Below are 14312 nucleotides of genomic sequence, written 5' to 3' on the forward strand. Positions count from 1 at the left end.
CGCTGGCATCTCACGAAGAATAAAGAGGCAGTCAGCCGTGGAAGCAGTGTTCAGCCTGCACAACTGAGCACTGCTGGGCCTGCGCTGATGCCTTAGGCTGCCGCAAGGTCAGAGGCCAAATCACCGCAGGGAGAAGAGCGAAGGGCTCTTTGAAACTCAATGCCTTCTTTAACCTTCCAAGGACTTTGTCAACTAGCTTGAGCTCGGCCAGTCTGCCTGCCCAAAGCATAGGGTTTCAGATGAACCCACCGCGTGTGGTGGCCCTGTCGGGGGCAGGAGAGATGCATCCCTGTGGCTCCTGAACCATTCCGTGAACACAACTAAACCAACATTACTCCAGTCCTTTAGTCTAACTTCCATCGACCAAGAAATTCTCACCTAGTAGGTGAGAACAAACGGCAAATGACGCATGTGGGGCTGGGAATCCCACACAGCAACACAGCAATGTTGAACTCGAAGCCACCAAGTCACGAACCCGGACTCACTGATATCACGGCAACGCCACAATCCAGTAAGCGTCACAAGATCATGCTGCTGACGACACGGAGAAACTATCAAGGCCTCGGGGAGGCTGGCAGCCTGAGTGCAGGGCGAGGCAGTGCCAGCAACCAGGCAAGCCTAGCTGGGGTCCCCTCCACGCTCACCAAGGCTGGGGCTGTGATTCCACATCGCGCCCTACCCAGCTGCTCAAATCATCCCAACAGCTTCACTCACAAGCCACCCTGGAAATTAAATAAGACAGGCTCTTCCACAGTGAGGGCCTGGAATAAAGCCAGTCTGCCAAACCGGGGCTTGTTACGGCACAGAGTGGCGGGGCTAAATGCACAGAGACTGGCGACCGGCTGTACTACAGGCCGAGCTGCGGGGGGCCGGCCACTGTATGGGGGCACGCTGGGGCACCCGGCGGAGCATGGTGGCAGCAGCCAGAAGGACAAACCAACCAGAGCATGGCACCGAGAAACACAACAGCTCTGCTCTGAACAGAAGCACTGGGCAGCAAGGGCAAAGGCACCACGGTAGCCCCACCACGGCCACACCTGAAAATTCAAGGCCCTTCATGTGAACATCACACGAAAGGCCATCTTTTCCACTTCTGACAGGCTGCAATGCTATCAGCAGTGTCATCTTTAGGCAGGAAGGACTCTGACAGTCATATCTATATCCTCACTCACAGATCAAAATATATAAGCTCTAATTAAACTCTAAGAACTCAGAAGCATCCAGGAATAGGCCCAGGCTTATACAGTCAAGGGATTTTTTTTTTTTTTTTTTTTTTTTTTTTTTTTTTTTTTTTTTTTGCCAAAGAGGCCCAGGGAAAGGATAATCTCTGTAACAACTGTGCTGGGACAACTGGAGAGCCACAGAGGGAAGAGAGTGAATCTCAACTCTCACCTTGTATCATATACACATTAACTCGAAGTGGATCGCACACCAAAGCCAGAAAGCAAAAACTCTAAAGCTGCTATAAGAAAACAGAAAACAGAGAAGGAAATCCTTGGGGCAAGCAAAGACATCTTCAAATACAAAAAGAATGAGTCACAAAAGAGGAGGAAAAAAAGAACAAAATGGACACCATCAAAAATTTAAACTTGGGCTTTTCAAAAGGCACCACCAAGAAAATGAAAAAGTAAGTCATAGGTTGGGGGAAAATATCTGCAAATCCTGTATTTGATAAAGAGCTGTATCTATACAACTCAACAATGAAAAGACACTTTTTTTAGAAAAAAGTGTGAGCAGAAGACTAGAAGAGATACTCCATGAAAGATGTAAGAATGGCCAATAAGCACGTGAAAATATCATCAGTCATCAGGGAGATACAAGTGACAAGTACAATGAAATCCTATCACATACACGTTCATATATGGCTAAACCTAAAAACTGAGACTATCAAGTGCAGACCAGGATGTGGAGAAACTGAAACCCCCCCTCCCCCGCTCTGCTGACGGGAATGACAAATGGCGCAACCACTTGGTGAAAGAGTTTGATAGTTTCTGACAAAGTCAAACACACACACCACGTGTGGCTAAGGCAGTCCACTCCCAGGTATAAGACGAAGAGAGAAGGAAGCACACAGGCACACAAAGGCTTCTACTAGCAGACGAATGTTCACGGTGGCATTATTTGCAATAGCTCCAAACTGGAAACCCAAACAACTATCGACGGTCGACAGATAAACAAATTGTGCGAGATCCAGAGCACAGAGTAACAGGAGTTAGCAAACTATGCCCGCTTGGCTAAGCCCCACTCAGCCTGCTTTTATTCAGCTGTGAGTTCAGAATGGGTTTTATATTTTTAAAGGAATATGGGGGGCGGGGGGAATGTGTCGCAGAAACATGTGTATTTGTGTGTGTGTGTGTGTGTGTGTGTGTGTGTGTGTGTGTGTATAACTTGACAGGTAGATGTATCTCTACATGGATCAGTCTCAAAGCATCAAGTTAGGGTAAAGAAACCAGACACAAAAGATTACATGCTATATGATACCATTTACATGAAAATTTCTGAAAGGTAAGAACTTTAGTAACCCAGAATAGATTGCTGGTTGGAAGGAAACTGAAGTTGGGGAGGGGACAGATGCAAAGAGCACAAAGAAACTTTCTGGGGTCATGGACATTTTCTATATTGTGGCTGTAGTGTTGGTTACAGGAGTTAAATGAATTACAATTTGTACAATTCATTAAACTGTACACCTAAAATTGATTAACCTTACTGTGTATAAGTTATACTTCAAAAAAAGCTGCCCAGGGGCGCCTAGGTGGCTCAGGTTAAGCATCTAACTCGGGCTCAGGTCATGGTCTTGGGTTCGTGCGTTCGAGCCCCCCATCAGGCTGTCTGCTGTCAGCACAAAGCCCACTTCAGATCCTCTTGTCTCCCTCTTTCTCTGCCCCTCCCCCACTCTTGGGTGCCTTCTCTCTTTCTCTGTCACTCAAAAGTAATAAATAAGCATTTCTTAAAAAGCTGTCTAAGAGAAAAATTAATAGAAATCCAGAAATATAAAACCGCCATATGACCTAGTGATTCAACTCCTGGAGGTCGACCCAAGGGGAATGGAAACATACGTCCACATCAGACTTGCACACAAATGCTCTTGGCAGTACGATTCACTTTAGGCCAAACTGGAGACAGTCATCCATCAACTGGTGAACCCACAGACATAAGATGGTACGTCCATACAACGGGCGCACTCTTCAGCAATAAAAAGGAAGTCCTGCTACCTGCTGCCCCATAGAAGAGCTCCAAAAATACTGTGCTAACTGAGCGAAAGGCAGGCACAAGGGACCGTATATTGCAAGATTCCATTTACCCGAAACATCCAGGAAAGGGACAGAAAGCAGGTTAGTGCTTGCCTGGGGCAAGAGGGGAGGTCATCAGTAAAGGGGCACAAAGAATCTGATGGGGAAGAATGAAAGTGCTCCAACACAGACTATGAGTGCATCACTCAGTAAGTTACCAGAAGTCAGGAACTGTACATTGGAAATGGGTGAGTGTTATAATACGTAGAATATACTCCAGTAGCTTGTTTTAAAAAAAAAATTTTTTTTTTAGAATGCCTGGGTGGCTCAGTCAGGTAAGTGTCCAACTTCAGCTCAGGTTATGATCTCACGGTTTATGAGTTCAATCAAGCCCCGCATCAGGCTCTGCGATGACAGCACAGAGCCTGCTTCAGATCCTCTGTCTCCCTCTCTCTATGCCCCTTGCCTGCTCTCTCTCTCTCAAAACATAAATAAACTTAATTTAAAAAAAAAAAGAGTATAGAAACAGACCCATGCATATATAAACAATTGATTTCTTTTAACATTAATTCACATTTTGAGAGACAGAGACAGCATGAGCAGGGGAGGGACAGAGAGAGAGGGAGACACAGAATCCCAAGCAGGCTCCAGGCTCTGAGCTGTTAGCACAGAGCCCAACATGGGGCTTGAACCCACAAACCGTGAGATCGTGACCTGAGCTGAACTCGGAGGCTTAACCAACTGAGCCACCCAGGTGCCCCTAAACAATTGATTTTTGATAGAAGGACAAATAACTCAATGGGAATAGGATAATCTTTTGTCCATATGGTGCTGGCACAACTGGATATCCATGCAGGCAAAAATGAACCTTGACTTTCACATTATACCATACATAAAAATTAACTAAAAATGAATCACAGATCTTGACGTTAAAGCATACACTATAAACCTCTAGGAGAAAACCTGTCCAACCTTGGGGGAAAAGTAAAGTCTTCACAGACAGGACATCAAAACCATAAACTGTAAAGAAAAAAAAAAAAAGATAAATAGAGGGCACGAAATTTAAAATCTTTTTTAAAAGGCAACCTAAAGGAAAAGAAAAGGCTAGCCACTTTGGGAGGAAGTACAAACACCACACACATCTGACAAAGCATGTGAATCCGGAAGACATAAAGAACTCTTCCAACTCAAGAAGACAATTAAAGAGGCAAAAGATGGCAAGGGCCACTTCACAAAGGAAGGCATGCAAATGGACAATATGCACGTAAAAAGATGCTCAGCAGGATTAGCCATCCCAGAAATGTAAACTCAAACCACTGTGGGATACCACTGTATACACATTAAAATGGCAGACTTTAAAAAGACCTAGAATACCAACTGCTAGCACCCATACTCAGCCACTGCATCTCTCACTGCTGATGGGGGCGTGAAATAGTACGACCACTTTGAAAACCAGTTTGGCGGTTTTGTATGGAGACAGACATCCACTTACCATATAACCCAGCAACTCTACTCCTAGGCATTTACCCAAGAGCTACAGAAACATACAGACTCGCACCCAAACATTCATAAGAGCTTTAAGGGTAATAGCTCAGAACTGGAAACAGCCCGGAGCCCATCCGCTGGTGGATGGACAAATTGAGATGCCCCTACACCATGGAATACCACTCAGTAATAAGAAGGAAATAAGCCCTGATATGCACAGTGACTTGGATAGAGCTCAAAAACATTATGCTGAGGGGAAGACCAGACAAGACAGTGTGTACTGAAGGATTCCATTTTATTTATATAAAACCCTAGGGGGAAAAAAAAAAATCTCATCAGAAGCAATGGAAGGCAGACCAAGGGATGCCCCAGAGTCGGACTGGCTGGGAACAGGGCACACGGGAACCTTCTGGGGCATTGCAAATGTTCTACGATGTGGTGATGCCCACAGTGTATGCCTGCCAAAAGTCGCATTGTACAAGTAAGTGCATTTTATTTTAGGTAAATGATACCTCAATAAAGCTGATTTAGAAAAAGAAGTTGTTAGAGTTTTTAAAACGAGGAGTGGAGCTGGAGGGAGCCAACAGTGATTGAGAACAAGACCCAGCAGCGGGGGCTCTACGTTCTCTCTCTGCTCAGTTAGCAGCTGAGACCAAAGGGAAAAGCAAGACCTGAGAATTCAAATTCAACTTTAAAAAAAAATTTTTTTTTTTTAATTCAAATTCTAGTTCGTTAACATACAGTGCGATATCGGTTTAAGGAGCAGAATTCAGTGATTTGTCACTTACATACAACACCCAGCGCTCATCACAAGTGCCCCTTTCTTTTTTTAAGTTTATTTATTTTTTGAGAGTGCAAGCACTAGTGGGGGAGAAGCAGAGAGAGCGGGGGTGGGGGTGGGGTGCGCGGAGAATCCCAAGCAGGCTATGAGCCACCAGCACAGAGCCAGATGCAGGGCTCGATCTCACAAACTCGTGAGATCATGACCTGAGCCAAAACCAAGAGTCAGACACTTAGCCGACTAAACCACCCAAGTGCCCCATCAAGTGCCCTCCTTAATATCCATCACTCACTTCGCCCATCTCCCACCTACCTCCTTCCATCAGTTTTCAGTTTGTTCTCTATCATTAAGAGTCTCTTGTGGTTTGTTTCCCTCTCTTCTCTCCCCCCCCCTTTCCATATGTTCATCCGTTTTGTTTCTTCAATTCCACATGTGAGTGAAATCATATGCTATCTGTCTTTTCCTGATGGACTTATTTCGCTTAGCATAATACACTCTAGCTCCAACCACGTCATTGCGAATGGCAATGTTTCATTCTTTTTGATGGCTCAGTAATATTCCATTATGTGTATGTATATACTACATCTTTATCCACTCATCAGTCGATGGACATTTGGGCTCTCTCCATTGTTTGACTATTGTTGATAGCGCTGCTATAAACATTGGGGTGCATGTCTGCATTTTTGTATCCTTTGGGTAAATACCTAGTAGTACAATCGCTAGATCACAGGGTGGTTCGATTTTTAGTTCAAATTCAACTTTTAAAAATGCCCTCTGGTAAGTTATGATACATACAAAACAATATAACATTTATATGTTATGAAGCGTAATAATAAAATCAGCAATCCTAAACCCACCTACTTTACCAGCTAAAGCTTTCCAAATACCACTGCAACTAGCCGTGTGCTCCTCTGCACCCAGAGGTAACCATCATCCTGATGTCAGTGTTCATTCTAAGTCAGACTTTCTGTGAGATACGAAAAGCTGGGAGCGTGGCCCACCAGGACAAGGACTGCATTTCTCAGCTTCCTGTGCAGGCAGGTGTGGCCATGTGACCGAGTTCCCGCCAGTGGGCAGGAAGTGAAAATGATGGGGGCAATTTCCAAGAGGTGGGTCCTTTACTCTCCTTCTCCTCACTCTTGCTGGCTGGACAGCAGATGGGAGGGTGGGAGTTGGGGAAGTCACGCTGGAACACAAGACAGAGATGCCAGCCAGGTGTCAGAGATGCAGAGCAGAGAGTCTCGGCTACCTACATGACCATAACCGAGAAATACTCCTCTGTTTCGTTTGGGTCACTCTTATTTGGGGTTTTCTGTTATTTGTTGAGGAATCTTATAAAATGAACACAGTGCACTGTGAGCAAAGATATAATCCTACCTACCACCAACACCAAAGACACCTTCACTGGCCGAAAAAACCTAGGGAATGGATCTCTTCACTTGGTTCCTGCCTGGGACACTGGCCCTCCTCGGTATCTACAAATGGCATTTATGTGGCACCCACACGGCTCCACTATGGGTGTGGCACAAAGCAAACAGAACGGACGGGGTGCTCACTCCTGAAAAGCTGCTATTCTAAACCAGTCACTTGGACAAAAGAAGAAAAATGTAATTTCCTAAAAGTTAGAGAAATGTTTTCTTCAATACACAAACCAGTAACTTCTATATAAGCAAAAAGTGAGATGTGTCTTCAGAAATTCCAAAAGCTCTCACCATTCACCCCAAGCAAGATGGCATGGGTTAGTCTTTACTAACTTTACTTGGGTTAGTCCTTCCCCAAGCCCCTCTAAGTGGTTACATGGCCTCCTGAAGGCAAGGCCCGTCCTCTGCTCCCACGGCCTGCACGGCCGAGCACACAGAAGGTCCCATTCGCTGGTTCCCCGGGAAGCTCCTCCCAGCTGATGGTAACACAAGACAGCCTTTTAATTCTCGGGCACATTTCCACCACCATCTATCCACTCAACAAGCACTTCTAGAGCACCTGCTAAGTCACAGCCTTGGGTAATAGATTAAAAAAACAAAACACAACACAACAAAAACAAACAACCTGCCTCTAATCCAAGGAACTCATGATTTAATAGAAAAGACAGTGAATAAACATTAAAGTGAGCAGGGCTGAGCAGGCCAAGGGGAACCTCCATCCCACTGGAATGGAGGCATCTGAAAGAGTCCCTAGAGGGGCTGGCAGCTGACCCCAATCCCAAAGAACAGCAACGAGCTGGCCAGGCAAAGAAGAGGGGAAGAGCTACAGGCAGAGCATGTGGACCACCGCCTCATCCAGCACGCTCCCAGAAGGTCTCCCCTAGCTCCCCACGCAGCATCTTCTCAGATGATACAAATGGTTTTAATATTAGTCTAAGAACAGTATCGTCGAACAGGTAATACAGCCTCAAAAATAATCCGATGATGCATCTTGAAGAGAAATACTCAGTGTGCTCTTGACTGTTCCTCCGTGAGGGTGATGACCTGGCTGCCACCTCCCACGCCAGGCCTCTCTTCTGGCACTGCCATCCCAGGCTCCGGCCACTGAACATCACACGGCTTCATGTCCACACGCCTTTGCCTTAGCCTGGATGCTCTCGTCCATCTTGGTTGGTCAATGAACCAACCACCCCTCCCCCAGGCCCTTCACACCCAGCGAAGCATCCCCCCCCCCCCGTTCTATGCAGTGCCCCTTTGCCTCGTCTGTGCCACTGGCCTCACCCGGATCTACCTCAGAGGCACTGCTCTTTGCTTAACTGCCTCTCCGGCTGGACAGGAAACACAGGAGACAGCAGTTAGGCCTTATTAATCTTTTCATCCCCGGGGTCTAGCACAGTGCCTGGCCCATAGCAGGAATATAGTAAAAAGTGCTTGCTCACTGAATGAAGATAATCGAGGGTAAGTATATGCTACTAAACAGGTCTATGAAGAAGCAAACTAAGACCATGCACTCTCAGGATTTCTAATCGAGGTGTCAAAGCCTTTCGTCACTCACACATTTACACCCTAACTGAAGCTATAGGTCTGTCTGTGAAAGACCTAAATTGGTTACCAAAGACAGTGAGGAAAAATATTTAAGCCTAGGAAAAACATATGACCCTACAAAATTTACGCTGGCCCTGCCTAACTCCCAAAGCTACCTTGCTTCTTGTTTCTTTGGGAGGAAAGAAGAAAAATCAGCCCGGAACAAACCAATCAGTCGAGGATTCAGCAGAACTTTATGTTTGGGCCTGGGCAGGCACCACAGATGTCCACCCATACTGATTCCCGATTCAACGTCGAACAAAAAGAAAGCAAAACGAGAAGCAGAGAACGTCAGATTTCCTCTCGAATCCCAGCCTGACTTTTCCTGAGCTCTGCCCGACTTTCCTTTCAGCCCTGACAACACGGGTTTATTCTCACACCAGGTGACACCGAGTTTCCCTCGGTGTCAGCCTCCTACTGCTTTCACAAAGCCTTCTCTGACTTCTCTAGCCCACATTAATTTTTCTCTTTTCTGTATTCTTACAAAATTTCTTGTCTGTGTAATTAATTTTGGCATTAAATCACAATGTCTTATACTATTATCTTTTCTTAAGAGTTTATCTTCTCTCTCCCAGAGAACCTACAGGATCTTGAAGGATCACGTTTTGTATCTCTGACGATAGTGTACTGAGTATACGATAGGTGCTTAATAAATGCGGATGGATTGAGCCGGTACCATGCCGGCAGGTGTCCAAGTTCTCTTTGCTGACACACAGGCCATTGACTACCATCTCAAGGTCAACCACATTCACCAAAGAGCCGAGACACCAAAAGAGGCACCGAGTGGGACATCTGCCATGAAGCAGAAGGGCCGGCAAGACCAGAGGTGATCATCCAAGAGCAGTGGGCTCCCGGAGGTGGTCTTGAAAAAGCTATCCTTCCCCGAGGTGTGAGCATCTGGGGCTGTGCCCAGAAAATCCCATTTTCTAGGCTTGGGTTCAGAGATGGAATGTCTGTCCTTAAAGAGCCAAGACATGGGAAGGCGAGGGCTCTGGATGTAAAATGGGCAGGAACACACATGAGAGGAGGCCATAAATCCCTCCCGGGACGCAGACAATGCCTCAGTGATAAGCATGCAGATTGCACACCTAGTTCAGAAACTCCCCTGAGTTTGCTTGTAATTAAGGGGGTTAGAAAGGTAAAAAAAATATATAAACCCAATTAATCATTTAAATATTTAAAGTCAGATTTTTTCCTCACTCCAGGATTAGTATATTTCATAACGCCAGCAGCAGACAGCCCTGGTTTTTACTGGGGTTCATTTTAGAGCATGTTTAAACTAGTCAGATTGAGTGATGCTTCCAGCAACTAATCGCATGTCAAATAAAAGATATTTTATGTAATAAATTACCGCTACAAGTAATTCAAATGTCATTTATCAGTTTTATTATCAGTCAGGCAAAGTCTTGTTTCTCTATATTAATCAAAATCAAGCTTTTTTTTTTTTTTTTTTTTTTTTTTTTGAGCAGTTTTGACACCTCTTGGCAAAAGTACAGAAGTGTAGAGGTAGAGTCACCCCCGGAGCGGAAAGGAGCGGGTGCGGCAGTACCAGAGGGGTGAAGCTCAGCAGTGACAAGTAGAAACTTCAGGGATTTAAAATTGCCATTGCCATTGTTTTTACACCAGCGTCAAAGCAGGAAGGAGTCTGTCTCTGAGAAGATGTATTTTATTTTTAGGGCTGGGAGTCTCTTAAAAATACTCCTACCTAAATACCTAAACATGTAATGCTTTTTCTCAGAGAGACCTGGACAGAAGAATAACTTAAATGACAGTCCTGCCCCTCCCCAGCTCTTTCTTTCGCCTCTTTCAGAAAGACCAACAGTGTAAATGACCCTCTGTGTCTACCAAAAGTAGGCACATGTATGATGTTTCAGGCCAACTCTGTGACCAACCAGAAGAATCTGTTCTGAGCAAGAAGTTTCCAAGTAGCTGAGAGACCTGCTTGGTTTCAAGCATGGAGAAAACAGCTGGAATAGAACAGATGTGCGTCTTAGAAAATTCTACACCCCAGCTGCCACTGCCTGTCCTCAACAAATGCCATTAAATGGCTGGGCCCAGGGACACAACCAAAGAAAAAGTGTGGAGAGCTGGCCTTTGGTTAAAAGGAAACACGGAGAGCATGTTTAGTGACCCAAGACAAACACGATAGATCGGAAAGAATACTGGCCAGGAAGGAGAAGTGAGTCCCAGGCTGACAAGTAGTTGCTACTGACTCAGAAGCTCCAATACAAGGCTCACTGCTGAGCACCATTTCTCTGGCCCCAGAGGTCACGTGACACCGGTGTTCCGCTGGACAAGGTGACCACGGATGAGGTGAAACTGACAGCGTGCTACTTGGCCTCACCCATTCAGCCTCACCCAGAAAGCAAAAGAAAGGGCAGATCTAAGTGAGGTCTGTGACGCCCCGGCCCCTGTGATGCCGGGGCCAGTGAGGAGGACAGCAAAGCAAGAGCCGGAAGGTAGCTCCAGACCACGTGGTAAGGGTCCAATCAAGCCTGGCATTTAAAGCTAGGCCTTTCAAACTCTGCTAGGCACTGTTTTAAATTAACATGTTTTGAAAAACTACAACTTCTGAGGTAGACAATTAAAATGAAGACAATTATAGAAAAGGCGTCTTGAAAGACAACAGATCCAAGGCTGAGTTACGGTGAAGACATGAAACTGGAGCTATTTTCCATCACTCTGAAGTCAATTTTAACCATTTTTAGACTTTTTATAAGTGATTTAAAGAAGGGGTTCTGGCTGCATTTTTGAAGGTTTGGACACTCATTACTAGTTTGAGGAACCTTTATTCCTAAAACAGCTTCACTTAAAAACAACATGGGTCATGTTCTCATGTAACAATTAAAAGCTACATTCAAAAAGGACCTTTACATTTAATCTGAAATTCTCTAACAGACTGTCAACCCGTAAATATACATGGTGTAGCCAGGACGAGGAAGAGAGGGAGGGAGGGAGGGAGGGAGGGAGGGAGGAAGGAAGGAAGGAAGGAAGAGGAGAAGGGGGGTGGGTGGGAGACACCGCCTTAAATCTACTAATATTAACTTTAAAAAATAAAATTAGGAGAGAAGTTATTTCAGTGAGCAAACGAGAATGCAGTCATGAATCAGACGTTCATGTTCTTATTCGTGGAAGAGTGACGGGCAAACGCATGATGTAAGAAACTGGAAACAGAACCAAGAAATACTTCTACAGATTCTTGCTTGTAACCCAAATATATGAAACAACACGATAAACTCATTTATTCTGGTCCCTTGTCTCTGCTTACACCCTTGTCACATATTTAAAAGTCTGTCTAGGAGGGGATCTGGGTGTGTCACGTTCTTTTGGAAAAACCCAAGAGCCATCTCCTCATCCCGGGCTCTCCGCGTGCGGAGTCTGGGAGGTGGAAGCCCTGCTCTGTGGCCGGAATCCTCAACCCCAATCAAGGTTACAGCAGGCGTTTGAGCGGGTGACTTACTGTACGGCTGAGAAATGAGGTGAGGGGGCTGGACAGGAACCACCTGTGTGCCCGGCCCCAAGGACGGAGGCTCTTCGGCAGCCGTGCCCGACTGCTGGAAAGCCAAATCGATCTCTTCATCTGTCAGCCCTGGGGGAGAAGAGGACATAATTGCAGGTGAATACCTTTTGCCACTGTCCATGGCCGCAATGAAATCTTCATTGAGAAACGACCCCTAGAGCCACAGACTGCCTAGCATCGTGGTAAGTTTCCTCCCCGATTTCGGATTCTCCGGAACCTCTCCCGGTTGCAATTTAACCTTAAGCGACAGAATATTAGCCTCAACACTGCTTCCAAATGTGGCTCATTCAATTTCCTTAATTTATCCTTGAGTTTATTGCTGCTTCTGAAGTCGCTCCGTACTGCAATTCTCCATTCTTCCCCCGAAAACAGATACCATCAACTGCAAATGTGGCTCATTTTAATCTGTAATGGTGTTAAAAAAAGAGGGGAAAAAACTAACAATAATGCATGAAAACAGACAGGGAAACAAAAAACTAATTATTGGGTGAGACGACTAATTAGTCTCGATCGTTTCCGAAGACGGGAATAATTTGCTTTATTTTATGACAAATGCAGAAATAAAAAGAAAAATCAGGACTGACTGTGATTAGTATGAATGGGATATGGAATGTAAAGAAGAAAATAAAACAAGAAAACAGATCAAAACAAGGCCAGGCCCAAACTTTCAGATGGTTATTGCCCCAGCCTAGCAGAGGCTGCCTGTACTGCCTTTGGCTAGCTTTTCTGCTTCCCTTTGTTTTAATCCTCCTGACACTGAAGCACACTGCGCTCGGGACGGACGGCAGGGAGTAGCAGGGCGCCATCTGCAGTGGCTACAGCGTGGGGAGAGGATCTGCCCGTGGAAGAATACAAGGCCGGGGCGGGGGGGGGGGGGGGCGCCGCGGGGACCCCCTTTCCCGCGGGCGCACACGGCTGAGGCTGACGGGGGCCGCCGGCTCTGGGGGAAGAGGACGAGGGTGCCAACCAGCCCGGAGCAGAGGAACGGAGTGTGGCGCACAGGCGTGAGAGAAACTTCCCCGCGGGCCGGGCCCGAGAAGTGGCTACAGCGGGTACGAAAGTGCTGGGGCCGCCAAGAGCGGGAGCAGCGGCGGGGAGGTCACGGCCAGCCCACGAAGACCACTCTGGCCGGCCGGTGCTGCTCCAGGAATCCCAGGATCCAGTGCGGCCGCCACATAAGGCTCTGAAACGAGAGCCGAGAGCTTTTCCCCATCTGGTGGGCAGCTCTCCATTAGAGGCCACATCATGGTGTATCTGCCCCCGGGGGTGCATCAAGTACAAGGAGCTTCAGAGGATCAGCATCTTCCAGAGCCTGGTGCCGCATGCTCTGTGCCGAGGGGCTAATAGATGGGGCACATTAATGCTCCGAAGCACAGCGCTGCCCCACACCTCACAGGCCTGTAGTTGGCCGAGCGCCTCTCCAACTTTTCAGGCCCTACGCAAGTGGTCAGGGAGAAGGCCTGAGCTACTCTGAACGGCCCCGGACCCTTTGTTCCCCTCCCTCTGCTGAGTGGTTGAGGGCTGTCCCCATTTAAACCTGCAGCTCTGCCCCTTCCCCCTCCGCACACAGAGGAGCCAGCCAGTGGTGGGCAAGGCTACCGTGCTGTGAAGCCTGAACGCTGCTGGGGTGGCCCCCGGCGCACCCCGCTCTCAACAGACCGACGTGGCAGATGAAAAGGTTGGCACTGAGCGCTTTCAGATACAAAAGCTACCTCTGAGTATGTGGGGGGCTATACGGGACGTTCCTTCTCCCAAATGGCCCAGCTTGCTCCCAAGGCCTCCTGAGAGAAAAGGGCAGGACAGAAGGAAAACCCCTGAACCCTGAGCGTGTGCTTCTCGGGCTCCATCCAGCCTGAGAGTGCCTGCCAGTCAACCTCCAGAGAGGGAGGGGAACCCCTTCCAGGGTTCCAGCAGGAAAGGCCCACTCTAACCAGCTCATCACCAGCCGCTTGCTTGGAGAAGTGCGTGCACGTGCGGCGTCAGCACGGGCTGATGGTCACTGGGACACTACGGAATTTCATAAACCTGGTGGTTCGTGTGCCTTGTCAGCCGCTGGCTGCAAATGAGGATAATTTTCCCAAAAGGAGCATTGAGTTGCATTCTCATTTTCCCTTCTGGCTCTTTCAAATATAAACAAGTACGATAATGTTTAGCGCTGGGGAAATCTACAGTAAGTCACGGGCTGTGCTGCGGCCCCGAGAGCTGCAGCTGGTTAAAGGGACAGCACTCCCTGCCCACTGTCCTGCCCTCTGGCCCCGGGCTTTTACGGAGCCTGTTTTCCTAATAAAACA

General features: G+C 47.0%; 1 protein-coding gene across 1 annotated transcript in view; it reads right to left on the minus strand.

Annotated features, from left to right (window-relative positions):
* PEX14 (peroxisomal biogenesis factor 14) overlaps positions 1-14312 on the minus strand; it is a 146284-nt gene that overhangs the window by 16053 nt on the left and 115919 nt on the right. Inside the window, exon 4 of the mRNA XM_047870730.1 lies at positions 11962-12090. Coding sequence (XP_047726686.1) covers positions 11962-12090 — 129 coding nt within the window. The remainder of the gene's footprint in view (positions 1-11961; positions 12091-14312) is intronic.

The sequence above is a fragment of the Prionailurus viverrinus genome, chromosome C1 (genome assembly GCF_022837055.1).
Source record: "Prionailurus viverrinus isolate Anna chromosome C1, UM_Priviv_1.0, whole genome shotgun sequence".
Lineage (NCBI taxonomy): Eukaryota > Metazoa > Chordata > Mammalia > Carnivora > Felidae > Prionailurus > Prionailurus viverrinus.